At 47.2% G+C, this 23,917-nt stretch overlaps 1 protein-coding gene across 6 annotated transcripts in view; it reads right to left on the bottom strand.

The window, feature by feature from the left end:
- LOC147116981 (5'-AMP-activated protein kinase subunit gamma-2-like) overlaps positions 1–23,917 on the bottom strand; it is a 564,967-nt gene that overhangs the window by 252,587 nt on the left and 288,463 nt on the right. Inside the window, exon 1 of one of the 6 annotated variants that reach the window (XM_085987496.1) lies at positions 1,099–1,611. The exons of the other annotated variants lie outside the window; for them this stretch is intronic. Coding sequence (XP_085843622.1) covers positions 1,099–1,192 — 94 coding nt within the window. The 5' untranslated portion in view covers positions 1,193–1,611. Of the gene's footprint in view, positions 1–1,098; positions 1,612–23,917 lie in introns of those variants that run through there. 6 annotated transcript variants of the gene reach the window in all.

The raw sequence follows: 23,917 nt of genomic DNA on the forward strand, positions 1-23,917 counted from the left end.
CTAAAACAGATGATCTGGCCATTATCACATTGCTGTTTGTGGGAGCTTGCTGTGCGCATAATTAGTTATCACGTTTCCTGCATTACAATAAGTGACTGCACTTCTAAAGCACTGAACTGGCCGTGAAGCGCGTTGGGGCGCTTTGAGGTCATGACTGGCGCTGTAAAAATGCAAGGTCTTTCTTTCTGAAGATTTGTACACAATCCACATTCTCTGAGCCCGTTAATCTTGGCGGCTGCAATTTTCTATTGTCGGTTTAACTTGCCCCCGAAGAGCTGGAACACAGGTGATCATCTTTTTAACAGGAAACTCCAAGATTTGCAATTATCCTCGAGAGTATTTCGGAATGCATACTTCGGTCTCTTGCCCAATCCCTGCAATTTTGTCCAATACAAACGGGAGACAGGCCATTTTGCTTCCTGCTCGCTGCGTCACCCCCATCCCGCCCTCCAAAGCGACCCCTGAAATGACCACTCGAGAACAGCACAGGTCGACACGCTCCGATTTCACTTGCCTTCCTCTGAGGAAGTTGTCTCACCTGGGTGAGACAGCCAATTCGTCGAGTTCACGGCAGGGGGGAGTGGGGGAGGAGGGAGCACTACAGCGAAGAACCCACATTGCATTAGTAACTCTCAATGCGCTGCCGGTGCGATGCACCCATTTGCTACCCACTGTCTATTTGCTTTTGATTAAAATATATATATATATATTTTTTTTTAAACGCAAAGCTGTCACACCACAATTTCAACAGAAAAGAGTTGCATTTATATAGCATCTTTCTCGACCTCAGGACGTCCCAAAGCGCTTCACAACCAATGAGGTATTTTTTGACGTGTAGTCACTGTTGTAATGTCGGAAATGCGGCAGCCAATTTGAGCACAGCAAGCTCCCACAAACAGCGGTGAAATAAACGACCAGATCATCTGCAAAATTAATGACCCTACACAGACTAATTTATAGATGCGGTGGTGGTGGGGGGGGGGTTGGAGAGGAGGCTACACTTCCAGTAAATCGGTGGAATTAGGGACGCAAAACGTACTTATCAATCTTGGAATAATACAACCACCTGCAAACAACCCGTAACCGTCACCTCCTTACCTAAAAGGCCATGAGGCTCTGACTGGCGTCTCTCTGGTTTTCCCTCCTGGTCCTTTCGCTTCTTACTCCCTCTAAGGCTGCCAAAACGCTTCATGAGCAGCAGTGGGCACAGTAGCAGCGGCAGTCAATCATGCCAGGTGTCGGGTGGATAAGAAGCTGCGGTGGGCGCGAAATGCTCGGCGTGCTGGGTCAGGATGACAGATCTTTGCAGTTGGTCCTCGGGATACACACACACACACGCGCACACACACTCACTGACACATGCTCACTCACTCACACACGGACACACACTCGCAAATAAAAATCAGCAAAGTTTTTTCTTTCTTTCCCTGGCTATAAAATAAAAAGCGTATCCCTTTAAGTGTGCAATGTCCAAGACAACGAACAACAATATTCTTATTCGATAGCTCCAGGCTCCTTTGCCTCACTCGAGCACGGTAACTGTAGCAATGTAGCTCTGAGACTCCCGCAGCTAATTGTCAAGTGCAGCTGTGCACGGTGTGGCTTTAAAATAGCTTGGCTGGGTTAGACTGTAAAAGGAAACCACCCTGTGTCGATAATCCCTGGCAATGATTGGCCAGAGCCGCCTTCTCCTTATGGCATGACATCACATCTATTTTGATTAAAGCTCTGGGCCGACGGAAGCAAATGCCTTTCGCTGGTCTGTCAGTAAGTGGATCAGATAGAAAGAAGCGCCTCATCCTGTGAACGCCCATTGCCTGCGCGGTAGAGCAAGGCACGCAGGGCACACTGGCCACTTACTTATTCCTCGTTAAACACGGAAGTATGTGATGGCACCAAACAAGTCACGAATGAGCGAGACGGATGATTTTTCCGCAAGGTCGGAAGGGATTGCAAGATGCACGTCCGCAGAACATTACTTCAAAGATAAAATCCTGGAGGCCCACGTAATAAAAATTTAATTTGAGATGTATTCAGCCACTGTAAACCAGTGTTCTGCTCATAAATGAATTACTGCTTTAAGTATTTCTAGGGTATGTATACAATAAATATGATTTATTGGGTTCAAGCCTCATCGTTAAAAAAAAAAAAAAAATCCCCTTTGCAACAACAACAACTTGTATTTATATAGCGCTTTTAACATAGTAAAATGTCCCAAGGTGCTTTACAGTAGTATAGTCGGACAAAAATTGACAACGAGCCACATAAGGAGATATTAGGACAGGTGACCAAATGCTTGGTCAAAGAGGTAGGTTTTAAGAACATAAGAAATAGGAGCAGGAGTAGGCCATTCGGCCCCTCGAGCCTGCTCTGCCATTCAATAACATCATGGCTGATCTTCTACCTCAACTCCACCTTCCCACACTATCCCCATATCTCTTGATTCCATTAGCATCCAAAAATCTATCGATCTCTGTCTTGAATATACTCAACGACTGAGCAGCCACAGCCCTCTGGGGTAGAGAATTCCAAAGATTCACCACCCTCTGAGTGAAGAAATTTCTCCTCATCTCAGTCCTAAATGGCCGACCCCTTATTCTGAGACTGTGACCCCTGGTTCTGGACTCCCCAGCCAGGGGAAACATCCTCCCTGCATCTACCCTATCAAGCCCCTTAAGATTTTTATATGTTTCAATGAGATCACCTCTCATTTTTCTAAACTCTAAGGAATATAGGTCAAGTCTCCTGAATCTCTCCTCAAAAGGCTAATTCCTAGGATGTGGGGATTGTCCTAAGAAGTGTCTAAAAGGAGAGAGAGGCAGAGAGGTTTAGTGACATCCAGTGCTTAGAGCTAAAGGCACGGCTGCCAATGGTGGAGTGATTAAAATCAGAGATGCGCAAGAGGCCAGAATTAGAGGAGCGCAGAGATCTTGGGGGATTGTAGGGCTGGAGGAGGTTACCGAGATAGGGAGTGGCGAAGACATGGAGGGATTTGAAAACCGGGACTGAGAATTTTTAAATCGAGCTAATGCAGGTCATCGAGCACAGGGGGCCATGGATGAACGGGACTCGGTGAGAGTTAGGACACGGGGCAGTGAGCACAGGGGGCCATGGATGAACGGGACTCGGTGAGAGTTAGGACACGGGGCAGTGAGCACAGGGGGCCATGGATGGACGGGACTCGGTGAGAGTTAGGACACGGGGCAGTGAGCACAGGGGGCCATGGATGGACGGGACTCGGCGAGAGTTAGGACACGGGGCAGTGAGCACAGGGGGCCATGGATGAACGGGACTCGGCGAGAGTTAGGACACGGGGCAGTGAGCACAGGGGGCCGTGGATGGACGGGACTCGGTGAGAGTTAGGACACGGGGCAGTGAGCACAGGGGGCCATGGATGGACGGGACTCGGTGAGAGTTAGGACACGGGGCAGTGAGCACAGGGGGCCATGGATGAACGGGACTCGGTGAGAGTTAGGACACGGGGCAGTGAGCACAGGGGGCCATGGATGGACAGGACTCGGTGAGAGTTAGGACACGGGGCAGTGAGCACAGGGGGCCATGGATGGACGGGACTCGGTGAGAGTTAGGACACGGGGCAGTGAGCACAGGGGGCCGTGGATGAACGGGACTCGGTGAGAGTTAGGACACGGGGCAGTGAGCACAGGGGGCCATGGATGGACGGGACTCGGTGAGAGTTAGGACACGGGGCAGCACAGTTTGGGATGAGCTCAAGTTTACGGATGCTGGAAGATGGGAGACCAGCCAGGAGAACACTGGAATGGTCGAGTCTGGAGGAAACCAAAGCATGGATGAGGGATTCAGCAGCAGGGATTGAAGTTACAAATAGAAACAAGCTCCTCTGATACCGTTACGGTAACGCGGCAGCCAATTTGCGCACAACAAGCTCCCACAAACAGCAATGTGGTGATGACCAGATAATCTGTTTTAGTGATGTTGATTGAGGGATAAATATTGGCCAGGACACCGGGGAGAACTCCCCCGCTCTTCTTCGAAATAGTGCCATGGGGTCTTTTACATCCACCTGAGAGGGCAGACGAGGCCTCGGTTTAACGTCTCATCCGAAAGACGGCACCTCCGACAGTGCAGCACTCCCTCAGCACTGCACTGGAGTGTCAGCCTAGATTTTGGTGCTCAAGTCCCTGGAGTGGGACTTGAACCCACAACCTTCTGACTCCGAGGCGAGTGTGCTACCCACTGAGCCATGGCTGACAGTGACAGGAGAGGGAGGAAAAAGACTGCAGCAGAACCAAAGAAGGACATGGAAGAGTAACTGATATGAATATATTGCAGGGCTACTGGGAAAGAGCAGGGGAGTGGGACTAATTGTATAGAATCATAGAATGGTTACAGCACAGAAGGAGGCCATTCGGCCCGTCGAGCCTGTGCCGGTAGCTCTTTCAAAGAGCTGGCACAGGCATGATGGGCCAAATGGCCTCCTTCTGTGCTGAAAGATTCTATCAGCATTAAAAAGGAGACAGGCAATTAGGAATTAAAATTGCTTATATTTCTGGCTCCCATCACCCTTTATTGCCCAACACACATCGCCGCTCTCTCTCTCTCTCTCTCTCTTCCTCCTCTCCTGCCACTAACTTTCATCACCTTGGTGCCAGCTCACCTTTCAAATTACTAAAAAGTAAGATCCACGCCTATATGAGGCATTATTACATCTCTACTGACAAACCACCACAATCTCACATTCCACTGTCCATAGCCAAGAGTCACAAATTCATCTACCAGTTGTTCCTCTTGTTGGCTGCGTATAGTGACATCACCATTCCCGGCCAGAATGGAGATGATTGGGTAATTCCCCCCGTCAATTATGCCTGGGATTGATTTTATGCAGATAAATTGTATTATGTAATGACCTTCCACTCACTGCATTTTGCTGGAGAAATAATCCTGCTTTTATTGGGAGAAGTTGCTGTAGTTTCGGTCATGAGTTCCGTTTGCTGTAGTTCATAGAGACTCCTTTTAAATAGACTCTGTTTGCTTTAAGTTCCACCACGCACCAACCTCCAACTCATTGGCTGACACAGTGCCTTTTTTGTTTGGCCTTAGATACTGAAAAAAAGACTTGCATTTCTAGAGCGCCTATCATGACCTCAGGACGTCCCAAAGTGCTTTACAGCCAATGAAGTGCCTTTGAAGTGTAGTCACTGTTGTGATATAGGAAACATGCTGCTCGACTTCTTGTCTAAATTATACATCCAGTTAAGGTAAAATTTAAGAGGAAAAAAATCCTGCCCTGGGATTAAAAATATTCTAGGATTTACACAAATGAGGAAAGGAAATGATTTTTAATTTTTAACACAAGATTAGACAGATTACAAAAGGTCCAAAATGAAAAGAAATGCCACAAGTTTCAGACTGTATTTTCTCCTGTGTATATTAATGCAACATTATTTCAGCAGAATTTTATTTTGTAAGTAACAATATATTACTAAAGCATGTAATTGTACGACAAACGTCCATGGTACCCGTCAGAATGTCAGCCAGCTATTTAAAGTATTTTAAAGTATTTCTACTGACAAAAAGATATGGATGCCCAACCCATGAAAAGGCATCAGAAATATGTCTTGGACCTGTGACACAAGGGAAGGGGTCTACTATTTCCATACTGATGGTAAAGCCTCTCGTCTTTACACTGTAGTAAGGGGGAAGCCACCCTTCATGCCTGCCTCTATCCTACTCTTAACAAGCCATCGCAGAGGTATTTCCCCAGATTTTTTTTCTAAATTACCCTATATACTGGGGGGCACAGGAAAAGGGGTCGGCCAGTTAAGACCGAGATGAGGAGGAATTTCTTCACTCACGAGGGTTGTGAATCTTTGGAATTCTCTGCCCCAGAGGGCTGTGAATGCTGAGTCTTTGAGTATATTCAAGGCTGAGATAGGTAGATTTTTGGACTCTAGGGGAATCAAGGGCTATGGAGATCAGGCGAGAAAGTGGAGTTGAGGTCGATGATCAGCCAGGATCTTATTGAATGGCGGAGCAGGCTCGAGGGGCCGTGTGGCCGACTCCTGCTCCTATTTCTTATCCTAAGGTTTTTTCTTTCACAGCCTCTCCCAGGCTGATTGTCTGGATGATCGGTGAGACGGTGGGTGGGGGTGGGGGGAGGGGATATCACAATGTGCAGAAGACACACGTGACAGAATAGGTCAGGCTCGATGGGCTAGCTGATCTTCTCCTGTCCTTGGCTTTTGCTGGTTCTACACTTAACAGACTAATGGATTTGGGGGAGGGGGGGAGGGGAGGGAAGAATTTCTATCGCAGCAATGGGAGTGTCTAGTATTTCTGAATTGATCAAGGCATCTAATCTTTACACATTTTGGGTGGGGGGTGTGGGGGGGGGGTGCACACTACAAATTACAGCATTCTATGTGGCCCTCACTCAGGTCAGTTAGACTTGAACCCAAAACGCGACCAAGGCAACACAACAGCTCAAAGAGGTCATCCAAATTTTAGATTTTGAAGTAAAATTGCACGCCAGACGTCTTTCCCCGAGAAGTGATCAATTTTTTTTTCCTCCCTCATCAATGCTACTCCTTGCTGTTAATATACATTTCACATTCAATTGATTCCAGCAGTCTTTCGGCAGCGGCTAGGGCTGCCAACTGCGATTGGATGGATTCCTGGAGGTTTTGTCACATGACCTCCTGCCCCCCAACCCCGCCGCTGCTCACCTGACATGCTTATCCTCGCGACGCACCATCCTCCTACGGCCACTTGGAAAACAAAAATGCTCCTTCAGTCCCCGATTGGATGATTCTTGACTGTCAGTCAAACACGCGCCGCCCCCCCCACACACACACGTCTCCAATACTTTTATAATTAATAAACAAAAAGTGTTCAAAGAAAATAAAAACACGGCACTTTTTAAAATTCCCCTTTGATTTTTTTTTTCTCCTGGGTTGCTTGCAGCAGTGCCCTGCAGACTCCAAACATCGCTGGCTGATCGCCAGAGGACAGGAAGCAGCACTTTACAGCAACACCCACAAGGCTGGTGCCTACGTTTGTATCCCAGGAATGGGAGGAGGGAGGCAAGGCAACAGATTATCGGCAAAGGGAAAGGGAAGCGGTTTGCAGCTCTTTAAGCTGACACTGTTATAGGCTTCAGAGACTTTATTAATGGGGGTTCAAAAGCCACACTGATATTCTTTCTGAATTTTATACATTGAAATGGTCCAAAAAAATGAGGGCTTTGAGACCCTGTATTAAGTGTTTTGAAAATATTCTTACCACAGCATACCATACACCGAAGGCAGGCTGGTATTAGGTGTTGGGAGTGTGCGCCACCAAAACTTCTAACTCTTTAGTGACATTGGGGTGTGGGGCGGTGGGGGTGAGGGGGGACTTACTAAACAGCAATCAGGATTGAGAATCCCTAGCCCAGAGCTGCTGAAGCCACTAGCCCTGTCCCTCCACGGCCTCTCCCCTCCTTATCTCTGTAACCTCCTCCAGCCCGAGAACCCTCCAAAATCTCTGCACTCCTCCAATTCTGGCCTCTTGCACATCCCCGATTTTCTTCATCACTCCACCATCGGCGGCTGTGCCGTCAGCTGCCTTGGCACTAGGCTCTAGAGTTCCTTCCCTAAACCTCTCCGCCTCTCTCTCCTCCTTTAAGACGCTCCTTAAAACCTACCTCTTTGGCCAAGCTTTTGCTCACCTGTCCTAATATCTCCTTATGTGGCTCAGTGTCAAATTCTGTTTGATAACGCTCCCGTGAAGCGCCTTGGGACGTCTTACTACATTAAAGGTGCTAAATAAATGCAAGATGTTGTTGTTGTCCCCACTGCTCAGTCCATTGAGATGAGCTAACTTGACGACACACATGGGATTGAATCTGGTCCCCATGTGGCCCAGCAGGTCACCAGGACATGTCTTTCCCACTGAGCCAGAGTGACCTGGACCTATTGTATGAATAGAAAAATCAGCAACAACAGCTTAAAGCAACTCTGATTGGGTTAATTCCTGGAGGGTTTGTCACATGACCTCCCACCTCGAACTGTCCCATCCCCACACTCCCACCGCAGGTCCATCCTCCGAGCTGTCCCATTCCCACACTCCCACCGCAGGTCCATCCTCCGAGCTGTCCCATTCCCACACTCCCACCGCAGGTCCATCCTCCGAGCACAGTCTTCCTACAGCCAACTGGAAAGGGAACAGACTCTTTGTTACCCGATTGGATTAACCTTGACTGTTCGTGAAATAGAATAGCATTGCCCCAACGCCACCCCCCCACCCATCTCCAATATTTGTAGAACTAATGAAATCAAGGAAAATGCAAAAAACTATTTTTTTAATGCTCCTATGATTAGCCTTCAATTCCTGGAGATTCCAGGACAATCCTGGAGGGTTGGCGACCCTACTGACACATCGCATGATACGATAGCTGGGAGCAACATCGATTTCCAGGGCAGACTTGTTGGCCCGGAATTTGCGGTGGGTAATAACAGCGACCGAGCAGCGTTTGCTATTATTACCCCTTTGAAACTGACCGCAACTTCAGGAGGTAGCACAGGTGCATCCTAACGCGGAAATCCTGAAGTTGTGGTCAGTCATTCATTGCTCAGACACTGGCTGCGCTGTGGATCCCGCCACCCCCCTTATAGCCGGCAATTAGCGTAATCAGTGAAATCAGTAAAACTAATGAAAATGTGGGCTTTTCTTTTTTTTTAATTCGTTTTTATGGGATGTGGGCGTCACTGGCAAGACCAGCATTTATTGCCCATCCTTAATTGTCCTTGAGAAGGAGGTGGTGGTGAGCCGCCTTCTTGAACCGCTGCAGTCCGTGTGGTGAAGGTACTCCCACAGTGCTGTTAGGGAGGGAGTTTTCTGCGGTAATATCGCTGTTAAAAACCCCGTTAAAAGTTAGACCTTGTTGGTGTAACTGGGGTTTTATCAGCGTATTGACTGATAAACAAATGTTATGGCCCTAAAAAACAAATTATAATTTTGTGGAGTGTCAAATTTATCCATTATAATAAAAATTACAATTAAGAAACTTTAAAAAAAGTTAATATTTTTTAAAAGTTTGTTCAGCTTTACCTTTTCCCCATGTGAGAGCCCCAATCTGTAACATTTTAAAAAAGTTAAAATAAAAGGAGCTTCTTCACTTCCTGTTTCCCGGTCTGTGAGAATTCTGCATTGCGATTGGCTGCTGAGACAGCTGGTTGATGTGACAGCAGCTCGCACTCTGGAGTTCCCCGCCGTGCTGCGCTGATCTCAATCGAACGTCCAAAAGGCCAAACTTCTCGCCACAGAGATCGCCAGATTTTTGTTAAGCAGCTTTCTTCGGGGGCCAGTGCCGAGCGCCTCTGCTTCGCCGCTGACCGCAAATTACGGGCCGTTACATGTTGTTGCCAGTTCAACCGCGTTACTTGAATAGTGGTTATTTTAGGATGAACTTAGCTAGAGATTGCCTTACGTAAAACCAGAGCAACAGGAGTGCAAGCCTTCGCTAAAGTGCCCCTGTGAACGACCGACACAATGCCGACCTTGAACAATTAGTTTTGCAGCAGCAAAGTCCGTGATCCCACAATTGTGCTTAGAGGACCAGTTATCGTTACTGCAGTACTATTTGGCTACGCAACAGTGACTGTGACGTAAGAAAACTACTAGGCACTTGGTCTAAGCGTTAAACAAAGCTTTAATCAACTGTTTTACAACATGGAGGTCTAGTTGTGTCCTTCACTAGTTCCTGTTAAGAATGTCCTGCGCAAGCTGAGCCCGTGCCCGAGTATTTATACCCTCCCTGGATAGCGCCACCCACAGGCCGCTCAGTTGATTCATGTCAGACTGCACTGCTAAACCTTCATAAAACACTGGTTAGGCCCCAGCTGGAGGGTCAATTCTGGGCACCACACCCAAGGAAGCCTTGGAGAGGGTGCAGAGGAGATTTACTAGAATGGTACCAGGGCTGATAGACTTCAGTTATGTGGAGAGGCGAGAGAAGCTGCTCCATTGTTCTCCTTGGAGCAGAGAAGATTAATGGGAGATTTAATAGAGGTGTTCAAATCATGAAGGGTTCTGATAAGAGTAAATAAGGAGAAACTGTTTCCATTGCTACAAGGACTGGTATCCAGAGGACACAGGTTTAAGGTAATTGGCAAAAGAACCAGAGGCGACTTGAGGGAAAAAATGTTTACGCAGCGAGTTGCTGTGATCTGGAATGCCCTGCCTGAAACGGTGATGGAAGCAGATTCAATAATAACTTTCAAAAAGGGAATTGGATAAATACTTGAAGGGGCTAAGGGGAAAGAGCAGTGGAGTGGGACTAATTGGACAGCTCTTTCAAATAGCCAGCACAGGCACGATGGGCCGAATGACCTCCTTCTGTGCTGTATCATTCTATGATTCTAATTCTGTGAAGCACTTTGAGAGACGTAACAAAACATTATTTAAATACAAGTTCTTTCTTGCACCAAAGCATTTCATTTTTGACCAAGACGACTTTTAGTGGAAAAACAACTTGAACTAATTGTGATGATGACAAGGCTTTGCAGAGATACAGGTGTGTTTACTGTTGCTACTCAGTCAATAGACAGAGCGCTGGTACGCAGGGCTCTCCCCAATGGCTTTAGTGACCTTAGTCAGTAGCTGAACGGTATATACCAGCAAGGCCCCAGGTTCGGTCCTGGTCTGCCCTATGTTAGCTGATCACAGCCAGGGCAGCAGGCGGGGCTGAACAACTAGCCTCAGTGTGTCTGGAGCAATCGAGGAGAAAATGGGTCAGCCGGATTGCTGTCCAGTAACCTGTCGCTGCAAGTCTCGGCTCGTTAGGTGAGGACAGGATCTGGCTTGGCTCGGATGTTCTCCCATGTTGATATTCACTTGTCAAGGCTCTGACACGGAGGATGGCCACTTGGGTGAGATACCAGAGGGAAAGCTGTATCCATGGGACCGTACACTGGCAAGGAGTCAAAGCCTTCAGGTGACGGGAGGAAGTTGAAGAGAAATAACTACAGAGCTCAAAAGATCAGAAAACCATTGCCTTGGTCAGTCAAATAAACAAGGAGATTTGCTTGTTGCAAGTCTTAGACCAACAGGTGATGCAGAACAGCTCAGAAGCCTCATGCGCCAAAGCCCCCTCCTCTCCCCGCCCCGAACGGGTGGGTGAACGTGGCGCCAAACCCTACCGATCAGTAAGATCCTAGGTTCAATCCCTGACCTGTGTTGGGGTGAGCTGATGTCAGTTGGGGAAGGGAGATGGGAGAGCTGGAAGAGAGTGAGGTAGCACATGATATGTTTAGTGTGTTAAACTGGCATTCCTGGGCTAGGAAGGAGTTCAGTTCTGCTTCATTTTATACGGGCCAAAATTTTGATTTTTTTTTGGTGCAAAAGTGGAGTAATTCATGTGCAGGAGGGATCATAAATTGGGGTGCAAGTCAGATGTGTCAGAGTTACTCCCATTCTTAAATACACAGTAAATTCTAGTGCAATTGGCTGCTGGCAGAAGACGCACCCATCCCCAAATTGACGCATATAGAATCATACAGCACAGAAGACGGCTGTGCCCATACCAGCTCTTTTGAAAGAGCTATCCAATTAGTTCCACTCCCCCTGGTAATAACGAGGACAAAAGCTGCGGTCCAGGAAATTAAAGCTGAAAACGCTCCGCAGGTCAGGCAGCATCCGTGGAAAGAGGAAGGTAAGGGTTAACGTTTCAGGTCAATGACCCTTTGTTAGCGTTTCAGGTGGTCCTTTGTCTCAGGGCTCCTGAGTTCTGTGAGAACTCCTCGGCCAGGCTGCGTACGGACAGCCTGGTCCTGTATCCCGACACCTCCATCAGCGGGTATCTGAGTCCGGTGAGCTGTTAACGAGGGTAGGAGGATGACGACATTGTGAAGGCAGACTCTAGCCACGCTACTTGCGCTGGGTCCTGCATCCGAGCGCCCCCCTGATCAGCAGGAGGGCAGGCCTGACAGTATCAACCACAGGCTGCAGATTGTGAGGGAGCTTCAGAGTGAGCTCTGAAAATGTAAGGGAGAATCCTAACACAACAGTCAAGGCACTTGGCAACTAGTCAGAACAAACATCTCTGATGATACAAACTTCAACAGCAGTAATAAATTTACAATGCAGGATGGTGTTGCAATGAATTTGAGAGTGTAGTCGCTAATTTACAATGACATGAAAGAATATGAATGGGCATTGGCTTCATGTATAACAATGTGGTACAATCCCCACCAGTTTACACCGCCCATGCTGATCACGGACAGCTGCCGATAATCGGGCAGATGGCGCTAACCATTTGCCATTGCCATAGGAGTCAATTACAAAGGCGGTGCTTATAACGTAATAAGCACGCTGGCTATTTCGGCCACACTTTGTCACGTCGCTTTCCTTTCTTGCTCTGGTACTTCGGTCCGCTCCAGTTTGGTTGGATGAAAAGTCACTTCCATGCAGTGAAATGGCTCTATCGAAATAGAATTTTAATGGTCCTACAGTTCCCCCCCCTTAACCGTCCCACAGGGCCTGCACTAATGCCTCACACCCCCACCCTCTCGAGTTGCTCGATTGTAGGCTTCTTCGGCAGCACCTCCCAAACCCGCGACCTCTTCCAGCTAGAAGGACAAGGGCAGCAGGCACATGGGAACACCACCACCCCCAAGTTCCCCTCCAAGTCACACAGCATCCTGACTTAGAAGTATATCGCCGATCCTTCATCGTCGCTGGGTCAAAATCCTGGAACTCCCTCCCTAACAGCACTGTGGAAGTACCTTCACCACATGGACTGCAGCGGTTCAAGAAGGCGGCTCACCACCACCTTCTCAAGGGCAATTAGGGATGGGCAATAAATGCCGGCCTTGACAGCGACGCCCACATCCCATAAATGAATTTTTTTTAAATTGTAAATGTAGACCTGTGCCCCAGTACTCCCAAGAGTGGCCCCCTGAGCAAATGGTTGCGCAACCGTGGCTCTTGATTGGAAAAAGGGACTCACGGTATGGAACTGCACATCCAGACTGGTCTCACTATTTTCCTAGTTGTTGCAGTCAAACGGCCGCACATCCGGCCTCCCAGCTACTTGTGCACCATCTATAGTGGGCAAATCGCGTTAACAGCAAAACGCCCGCTATAAGCGGCGGGGACCGTATCAAAGGGATTCATTTTCTTGTAGTGATCCACAGAAGCATCTGGCTACACAAATGCAAGTCACTGAAGCATAACAAGCATCGCTTGGTAAAGTTTTCTGCAGAGCAAACTATTTCTGTTGTTAAGGTACCTTTGTACTAACAAACTTTATTTTTGGCTAAAACCTATTACTGCCACAGCAAATGACCAAAGACTAAAATTACTGCCATCAATGAGATCACCGAGTGGTTTGTCAAATGAGGCCATAATGAATACTTGGCAGATGAAGTGGACAAGTATTATTGTGTAATTCACTATAGCAAATGGATACTCGATCATTTACATAGGAACGTGGAAATTGCTAGACGATAAATTGGCACGGTGCATCTAGTTCACCTTCTGCCATATTGGTAGTCCCATGACACAACGATAATGGAGTTGCTCATTAATCGTAGCAATCTACCTCTATCCGTTAGTCTGCAACAGACCCAGACACAAGGCGAGGAAAACCCCAGTGGAGCGCTTTGGGAATCGTAGGCCCAAAGTCACCTGTTCCTCCCAAGTATGCTGCACGTACCACACATCATGTCTCAAGTTATTCATGTGCTTTATCCCAAAATGTTATTTTCTGTCCAATTTGCATTTGAATGAATCAATACTAACACTGCTTCCACCGTCTCCTAGCAAGTCTGTTCCATAATTTGACCACTTGCTCACTCAAATATTGGGGTTGATATTAACCGCCACCCCCACCCGTCCCCCAACAACGATGGTCATTAATCTCAAGCCTAAGTTGTACCAGATAATTGGTGATCCCCCATTCTCTCCCACTTCCAGGTCCAAGCGCTGGTTATAGATCAGATATCAACACCAAGGGCTGGATTTTCATTCAGAAGTCGGGAAGGAGGCGGGACTACAACTTTCGGGTTTTAGTCCCACCTCCATCGAGATGCGGCCAATCCACGCGATTTTCCCTTGATTGACCTTGTTGAGCCCGCCCAGCAGGCTCAGCAGGTCAATTAAGGGCCACCCGGCAACAGGTGACGTCACAGACTGAAATTTCATCTGTCAAGACGTGTTGACAGATGAAATATCAGTGTTTCACAGCTGACAGTCTTACTTCTAACATGAGTCCTTCTACGCAGACTCAGTTAGAAATCTCGCCAGCACTGAAAGCTGAAGGCTGTCACTTTTGACAGCTCGCGGCCATTCTGCTTTCTGTGCCGGCTGAATGATGGACTCCCGAAGCCTAGAGGAAGAAAGGCTGTAAAGGTAAGTACAGGTAATTTAAACTTCTTTACACACTTTAGACACACCAAACACACTTACCTTTGCACTCATGCACCCATCACTCACCTGAAAACCGACATCTCGACCCCTCCAAGTCCTTCAACCCGACAGCCCGCCTCCTCTAACCTGGCGTGGTTTGGAGCCATCGGGAATCCCACACGACACCCCTCAAAATAGGGATTAGGCTAAAAACTGCCTGTTAACTACCTGTTAACAGGCAGTTAATTGGCACTAATCCCTTCCCGCCTTGGGTCGGCGGGTCCCAGTGCGGGGCGGGTTCCCGCCTCCTTTGAAACTTACGTGGAGGCGGGTTTTGGGCGGGATGGTGTCGGGACCCCCGAATTCGGGATTTTTGCTATTGAAAAGGAGTTGGATGGATATCTGGTTCAGGTCGAGCCTGAACAAGACAGCAGGGTTTTTTCCAATTCTGCACTTGACATGCCCCGGATTTATATGTCCATTAAAACGAACAAGTGCAAAATCGTGGGCTGGCAGGCAGTAAAGTGGAAAACCCCAGCCTACAAGTACAGGAAACTTTCGTTTAACCGGAGGTTAAAAGTCCGGAAAGCTATCTACCGGCAAAATTCAGGAGCCGTTTTCTATAAGTTTTTTTTATTTCTCGTTGCTTTTTTTTCCCCCCAGTCAGGCTCTGCAAGGTCTGTAGCTAAGCAACAGCTTCAGCTAGAGACGCTTGCAGCTGCAGCCGACTGTTTTGAAGCTGTTGCTAAGCAACAGGGTTTGTTGATTCACATGGAGCTGAAAAGCGCTGTATGTTTTAAGATTAGCGCTGGTTTATATGGCAGTTTTGATCTAACAGCACCAGCTCGGTCCTGTCAGTGCCAGATACCAGAAAGTTTCCTGTATCAACCTTAGTTCGGTGATAGCACTCTTGCCTTGGAGCCAGAGGGTTGTGGGTTCGAGCCCCGCTCCAGAGACATGAGCACATAATCTAGGCTGACATTCCAGGGCAGTACTGAGGGAGTGCTGCACTGTCAACGATGCCGTCTTTTAGATGAGATGTGGGCATGAAAGACCTTGGCACTATTCAAAGAAGAGTGGGGGAGTCCTACCAGCGTCCTGGCCAATGTTTATCTCTCAATCAACATTATTAAAAACATAGATTATCGGGTCATTTATCTCACTGCTGTTTGTTGAGACCTTGCTGTGTGCAAACTGGCTGCTCCGTTTCCCGAGACTACAACCGTGACTAACAGCAAAAGTGCTGCACTGGCTGCGAAGTGCTTTGGGACGTCCTGAGGACATGAAAGGGGCGATATAAATGCAAGCCCTTTCTTCCTTTACAAGTATAGTGATCAACTACCCATTGGCTTCTCGAGTTACTGGGGCCCTGGAGATATCATTGTCATGTTACACTGAGGTCCTGGAATATTTGCCCGATTGCCTCCGGGGAGCAGGAAGCAATTTCTTAGAGCTTTGCCTTCTGGAAAATGTGATTTACAGCCAGTAATGTCCATCAAGAGGTGAATCAGTTGGGTGGAGACCATGGCAGTGCAAACTGTCTGTTGGAAGGAGCAGAGACAATGGGCCAATGGGTTTATCTTGTTCATTTCAGATTGTTATACGCACTCCAGTGGAAGAAATGGCATTACGGTAATAAATCCAAACATTCTGTCATAAGAACATAAGAAATAGGAGCAGGAATAGGCCACTTGGCCCCTTGAGCCTGCTCCACCATTCAATAAGATCATGGCTGATCTTGGGCTCAAAGCCACTTCCCCGCCCGCTCCCCATAGCCCTTCACTCCCTTATCTTGCAAAAATTTGTCTATCTCCACCTTAAATGTATTTAATGACCCAGCCTCCACAGCTCTCTGGGGCAGAGAATTCCACAGATTTACGACCCTCTGAGAGAAGAAATTCCTCCTCATCTCAGTTCTAAAAGGGCGACCCTTTATTCTAAAACTGTGCCCCCGAGTTCTAGATTTCCCCACGAGGGGAAACATCCTCTCTGCATCTACCTTGTCGAGCCCCCTCAGTATCTTATGTTTCGATAAAATCACCTCTCATTCTTCTAAATTCCAACGAGTATAGGCCCAGCCTGCTCAACCTTTCCTCATAAGTCAAACCCCTTCATCTCTGGAATTAACCTAGTGAATCGTCTCTGAACTGCCTCCAATGCAAGTATATCCTTCCTTAAATAAGGAGACCAAAACTGTTCGCAGTACTCCAGGTGTGGTCTCACCAATACCCTGTACAGTTGTAGCAGGACTTCCCTGCTTTTATACTCCAACCCCCTTGAAATAAAGGCCAACATTCCATTTGCCTTTTTGATTACTTGCTGTACCTGCATGCTAACCTTTTGTGTTTCATGCACAAGGACCCCCAGGTCCCTCTGAACTGTAGCATTTTGTAATCTCTCTCCATTTAAATAATAATTTGCTTTTTTATTTTTCCTGCCAAAGTGTATAACCTCACACTTTCCCACATTATACTCCATCTGCCAAATGTTTGCCCACTCACTCAGCCTGTCTATATCCCTTTGCAGATTCTTCAAGTCCTTTGCACAACTTGCTTTCCCACCCATCTTTGTATCATCCGCAAACTTGGCTACATTACACTCGATCGCTTCATCCAAGTCATTAATGTAGATTGTAAATAGTTGACGCCCCAGCACCGATCCCTGTGGCATCCCACTAGTTACCGTTTGCCAACAGTAAAATGACCCATTTATCCTGACTCTCTGCTTTCTCTTAGTTAGCCAATTCTCTATCCATCCATGCTAATATATTACCCCCAACTCCGTGAGCTCTTATCTTATGCAGTAACCTTTTATGTGGCACCTTATCGAATGTCTTCTGGAAATCCAAATACACCACATCCACTGGTTTACCTTTGTCCACCCTGCTTGTTACATCCTCAAAGAACTCCAGCAAATTTGTTAAACATGATTTCCTTTTCATAAAACCATGCTGACTCTGCTTGACTGCATTATGATTTTCCAAATGCCCTGCTACTACTTCCTTAATGAAGGACTCCAGCATTTTCCCAACGACAGATGTTAGGCCAACTGGTCTATAGTTTCCTCCTTTCTGTCTCCCTCCTTTCTTAAATAGGGGTGTTACATTTGCGATTTTCCAATCCGCTGGGACCTCTCCAGAGTCCAGGGAATTTTGGTATATTGCAACCAATGCACCCATTACTGGACCCATTATAACAAATAGGATCACAAAACAATTGTCTCTTTATGAAAGGCTTCTCATTTTAAGGGATTGTACCTCTTAATAAATCACAGAATCACAGAAACCCCACAATGCAGATAGAGGCCATTTCGGCCCATCGAGCCTGCACCGACACATATCCCACCCGATCCCCATAACCCCTACACCAACACATATCCCACCCTATCCCTGTAACCCCACGTATTTAATCCCCCTAACACTAAGGGTCAATTTTTATCATAGCCAATCAACCTAACCCGCACCTCTTTGGACTGTGGGAGGAAACCGGAGCACCTGGAGGAAACCCACGCAAACACGGGGAGAATGTGCAAACTCCACACAGACAGTCGCCAGAGGCCAGATTCGAACCCGGGTCCCTGGCGCTGTGAGGCAACAGTGCTAACCACTATGCCACCGTTAAATAAGTCAGCAGTTTCTTATGCATTTTTACAAATGTTACACCATTATGATTAAAAAATCAACAAATTGCCAAGCAGCTGACTGAATACTGAAAACAATGCTGCAAATATTGTGCAATAAACCAAATCATCTTAACTCGTGTGAACTCTGAGTGTGCCTGTAGCAGTCTGGGCAACAATGACATACTCGTACCTCACGTATTTCACAGAGTCGCTTCCATTGGGGAAAAGAATAACTTGCAATTATGTAAACGTCTTTCGCATCCCAAAGTCTTTCATGGCCAATAAATTACATTTGATTTGTCATCACAGTCGCTATGTAGGCAAATGTGGCAGTCACCTTACACAGGAAGATTCCACAAACAGCAATGAGATGAATGAAGAGTTAATCTTTTTTGGTGGCGTTGGTGGAGGGAGGGATATTGGCCACAACATCAGGAGAACGCCCTGCTTTTCTTCAAATAGTGACAGGAGATCTTTTGCATCTGCCTGAAAAGGTGGACTTGACGTTGCTTTGCTGTCTCTCTGAAAGACAGTACATCTGTGGCAACACAACACTCCCTCAGTGTGTGTGTATGCATCCAGGCTGTCTGCAACGTCCCTCTTGATCTATTATGTGGTCTGTTTGGACTTTCAGAAGGCTTTCGATTAGGTCCCGCATAAGAGATTAGCGTGCAAAGTTAAAGCACACGGGATTGGGGGTAAGGTACTGACTTGGATAGAGAACTGGTTTGCAGACAGGAAGCAAAGAATTGCAATAAACGGGTCTTTTCCGAGTGGCAAGCAGTGACTAGTGGGGTACCGCAGGGATTGGTGCTAGGATCCCAGCTATCCACAATATATATTAATGATCTAGACAAGGGAACTAGATGTAATATCTCCAAGTTTGCAGACGACACAAAGCTGGGTGGGCGTGTGTGCTGTGAGGAGGATGCAGAGAAACTCCAGTATGATTTGGGCAGGTTGGGTGATTATACTGCATTTGCCATGCATCTGCCCAATGTGGATAAATGCGAGGTTATCCACTTCGGTGGCACAAACAGGAAGACAGATTATCTGAACGGCAATAGATTGGGAAAAGGGAAAGTGTAACGAGACCTGGGTGTCCTTGTGCGCCAGTCGCTGAAGGTAAGCATGCAGGTGCAGCAGGCGGTTAAGAAGGCAAATGGTATGTTGGCCTTCGTAGCGAGAGGATTCGAGTACAGGAGCAAGGATGTCTTGCTGCAGTTGTACAGGGCCTTGGTGAGACCACGCCTTGAGTATTGTGTGCAGTTTCAGTCACCTTATCTGAGGAAGGATGTTCTTGCCATGGAGAAAGTGCAGAGACGATTCACCAGACTGATACCTGGGCTGGCAGGAATGACGTATGAGGAGAGATTGGGTCGGTTAGGCTTATATTCACTAGAGTTTAGAAGGCTGAGAGGGGATATCATTGAAACTGATAAAATTCTAACAGGACTAGACAGAGTAGATGCAGGAAGGATGTTCCCGATGGTGGGGGAGTCCAGAACCAGGGGTCACAGTCTAAGGATACAGGGTAAGCCATTTAGGACAGAGATGAGGAGGAATTTCTTCACCCAGAGAGTGGTGAATCTGTGGAATTCTCTACCACACAAGGCAGTTGAGGCCAATTCATTAAATATATTCAGGAAGGAGTTAGATATATTTCTTAAGGCTAAAGGGATCAAGGGATATGGGGAGAAAGCAGGGACAGGGTACTGAATTTGGATGATCAGCCATGATCGCATTAAATGGCGGAACAGGCTCAAGGGGCCGAATGGCCTGCTCCTATCTTCCATGTTTCTATTAGACTAGCAATATACAGGGCTGGATTTTCATTAAACTACCAGGAAGGAGGCGGGACTACAACTTTCGGGTTGTAGTCCCGCCTCCATCGACGTCCGGCCAATCGACGCGGTTTTCCCTTGATTGACCTTGTTGAGCCCGCCCAGCGGGCTCAGCAGGCCAATTAAGGGCCACCCGGCAACAGGTGACGTTACAGACTGAAATTTCATCTGTCAAGAGTTTTTGACAGATGAAATATCAATGTTTCACAGCTGTTTGAAGCTGTCAAACACTGACAGTCTGACTTCTAACCTGAGTACTTCTATGCAGACTCAGTTAGAACTGTCACCGGCACTGAAAGCTGAAGGCTGTCACTTTTGACAGATCGCAGCCATTCAGCTTTCAGTTCCGGCTGAGTGATGGACTCCCGACGCCTAGAGGAAGAAGGGCTGTTAAGGCAAGTACAGGTAATTTAAACTTCTTTACACACTTTAGACACACCAAACACACTTACCTTTGCACTCATGCACCCATCACTCACCTGAACACCGACATCGCGACCCCTCCAAGTCCTTCAACCCGACGGCCCGCCTGCTCTAACCTGGCGTGGTTTGGAGCCGTCGGGAAACCCACACGAAACCCCTCAAAATAGGGATTAGGCTAAAAACTGCCCGTTAACTACCTGTTAACAGGCAGTTAATTGGCACTAATCATTTCCCGCCTTGAGTCGGCGGGTCCCAGTGCGGGGCGGGTTTTGGGCGGGATGGTGTCGGGACCCCGAATTCAGGATTTTTGCCCCCCCCCCCCCGCACGTCTGAAAGCCCACCTCACGGCACACTGAAAATCTGGCCCGCAATGTCTGGGCTCAACTGGGCAAGGTACTGGAGGGCAACCATCGGCCACGGAACCGTTACTCAGCACAAGTTGCACCGAGCCACACAGGCTTACTCAACCAACCTTATGACCAATGTAGCAGTCTCCATCCATCACAGCTGTTGCTTGCCCTTACAACTAACAACCTGAAGCCCTACGCACGGAGCAGCTGAAGAAAGTGACCTTTAAGCGTGTTCAAGAATCATAGCAATGGCAGATCCAAGCAGCACAATCAGTATCAGCTGATTGAGCTGGTCTGTACCTCATGACACTGCCACACCCCACCGCTCCAACCAATGTGAAATGTTGTCTTCTTGGCAGACAGCGAGAATTCTTGGCATGCGTCATGCGCAACATGTGATTTGAGTCACACAAGGCTGATTATAGTGAACGCTGTGACTGAAGAAGGGTATTGCTGCTGTAAGTTAGTGGAAGGAAACCCAATGTTGTGAACTTCATAGATTGAAAGGTCTGCAAGGATCAGATGACATTTGCTCAATCTCCATTACACCGTGTGCTTAACTACAATTCCTACTGGGGTTTTCAGGTAATCTTAATCTATTAAATTAATGTCAGAAATATGTACATCTCCAACACTGCTCTAAGAACCACTCCAAAAATTACAACGGGTATACTAAAAATCCTTATTATCCGTGTTATCAATTCCCGCCATGGCCTCGCCTTTCAGATGCCAGGAACTTATGAAATCGTGGATATAACAGCTATTCGTCCATCATACCTGTGCTGGTGCTAGTTCCTCAACAGCAGCTGTCTACTCAAGTACCAATTCTTGGTTTATTTCTTGGTCCATTTTCCCTTTTTTTCCCCCAAATTTTCTTTTCTTGATGAGTACAAGAATTTGCACGTTTCTCAGGCAATGTAAGAATACAGAGCAAGAGGAGAAAACATCTTCAACCACCTTATTCGCTATGCTGGTCACCCTTTCGGTAAAAAATAATTGATCTGAATTTAACGAGCGTCAGGCCCGGCTCAGTGAGCAGCACTCTCACCTCTCAGTCAGAAGGTTGTGTGGGTTCAAGGCCTACTCCAGAGGCTTGAGGCACATAATCTCAGCTGACACTCCAGTGCAAGCACTGAGGGAGTGCTGCACTGTCGGAAGTGCCCCATTTTGGATGAGACGTTAAACCTCTCAGGTGGATGTAAAAGATCCCATGGCACCATTCAATGAAGAGCAGGGCAATGTTTATCCCTCATCTAACATCACTGAAACATATTGGCCCAGAAATTCGGGTCCCTACGGGTGAGTACGCACAGGGTACTCACCCGTAAGCCCAATGGAAGTGCCGGTTTCCTGCATGCACTGCGCATGCGCGGGAAACCGGCACTTCCGTTCCCCTGAAAGAAGGGGTTCAGAGGTCGAACGCGTGCGCAGGAGAGGCTGCGCATGCGCATCGAACTTGCGGGTTTTTTTGCAGGTTTTCCCGGGAGGGTAAGTCTCCAGAAGTTACACATTTAAAAAGCAGGCGTAAGGTCTGCTTTTTACAAGGTAAGTGGTGAATTAATTAAAATTAAAACATTTTTTCCACAGGTTTATTATTTTTAAATACTTTAAAGCAAGGTAAGTTTATTTTTAGCCCCATTAGAAAATAAAATTATTTTTTTCAAAAATTGAAATTATTGTTTAAAATAGTTATTTCATGTAATTTATAGTTTATTTAAAAAATACGATTTAAAAAAAAATTTATTTGAAGATTTAGTGATGTTTTGGGGCCTGTAGTATTTATAAGTTTTGACAGCTCTTCCTGTCAAACTTATGAATGGAGCATTCCCTGCTCCGATTGGCTCCCCATGGCCCACGTGATCCCAGGGGACGCATCGAACTAACTGCGGCCCTGGGATATGCAAGCACTGCGCGCCGGCAGTTGGAGGAGGCCCAGGATCGGAATTCCACGGGGGTCCACAGCTCAACGGCCGGCGCGGTAGGTAAGTGCAGGTCGGGGGCTTGCACCCGCGGGAAGCCCCCGACCCGAATTTCTGGGCCATGATCTGGTCATTACCACGTTGTTGTTTGTGGAAACCCATCTCAATTTTCGAGTGTCTACAAATCAAGATACTTAGAAATCTACCTTCACCTACAGGGTTTTTCTATTTGCCGGATCCAGAGTGCAGGCTCTCCCCACGAGGACACATCCCCGCTTACCCGAGTCGAGAGAACTTAGGCTCAGGTTGGCAACGCCAAGGCTAAGGAACCCCCAAGTGGGCGCAATGAAGTCTTGCATTTATATAGCACCTTTAACACAGAAAATGTTCCAAAGGCACTTCACACAAGGGGGAGGAGATTTTTAAAATATAATCGGTGAAAGGATTGAAGGGGCGGTTGTTGATCCATGATAAAGAGAGTTAGGAGAGATGGTATGGTTAGCTACTGGACTAGCAACCCAGAAACCGTGAGTTCAAATCCCACCAATGGTAAATTGCGCAATTGAATTCAATAAATCAAATAAATTGTGGGCTAGCGGAGGAAAGAATAACCATGAAAGCAGCAGGTTTGTCGTAAAAATCCAACTGGTTGGTTAATGCCCTTCAGGGAGGTACGTGCCACCTCTAGACGGTCTTGCCTACAGGTGACTACAGTCCCCGCAGTAAGTCCGCAGGGCAATGGGAGTGGGCAATAAGCACGTTGCTCACTTCCCAAGAGCAAATTTTGAATTGAAAAAAAAGCTTAGCCACAAAGATGGACTTGGCGAAGGTTTTTAAAAGGTGGAGAGGCAGAGGGATTTAAGAAGGAGTTCCAGAATGGCTGTAGGTTCTGCTACTAATGGTGGGACAAGGAGAGATGGGGATACCCAAAACATCAGGGACACTGATTGAGGTGTACAAAATGATGAGGGGCATAGATAGGGTAGATAAAGAGGAACTTTTCCCCTTAGTGGGGGGGTCAATAACAAGGGGGCATAGATTCAGGGTAAGGGGCAGGAGATTTAAAGGGGATTTGAGGAGGAACTTTTTCACCCAGAGGGTGATTGGAATGTGGAACTCAATGCCTGAAAGGGTGGTAGAGGCAGGAACCCTCACAACATTCAAGAAGCATTTGGATGAGCAGTTGAAATGCCATTGCATACAAGGCTATGGACCAAATGCTGGAAAATGGGATTAGACTGGACAGGGATGGATGGGCGGCGCAGACACGATGGGCCGAAGGGCCTCTTTCTGTGCTGTAAAACTCTATGACTCTATGACTGCTGGAGTTTAGCTAGCTAAAGGCCGACAGCTCATCAATAAGCCTTCTGCTGCTTGTCCAATTAGGACCACC

Source organism: Somniosus microcephalus, chromosome 5 (genome assembly GCF_052327205.1).
Source record: "Somniosus microcephalus isolate GS21.2 chromosome 5, FLI_Smic_1.0, whole genome shotgun sequence".
Classification (NCBI taxonomy): Eukaryota; Metazoa; Chordata; class Chondrichthyes; order Squaliformes; family Somniosidae; genus Somniosus; species Somniosus microcephalus.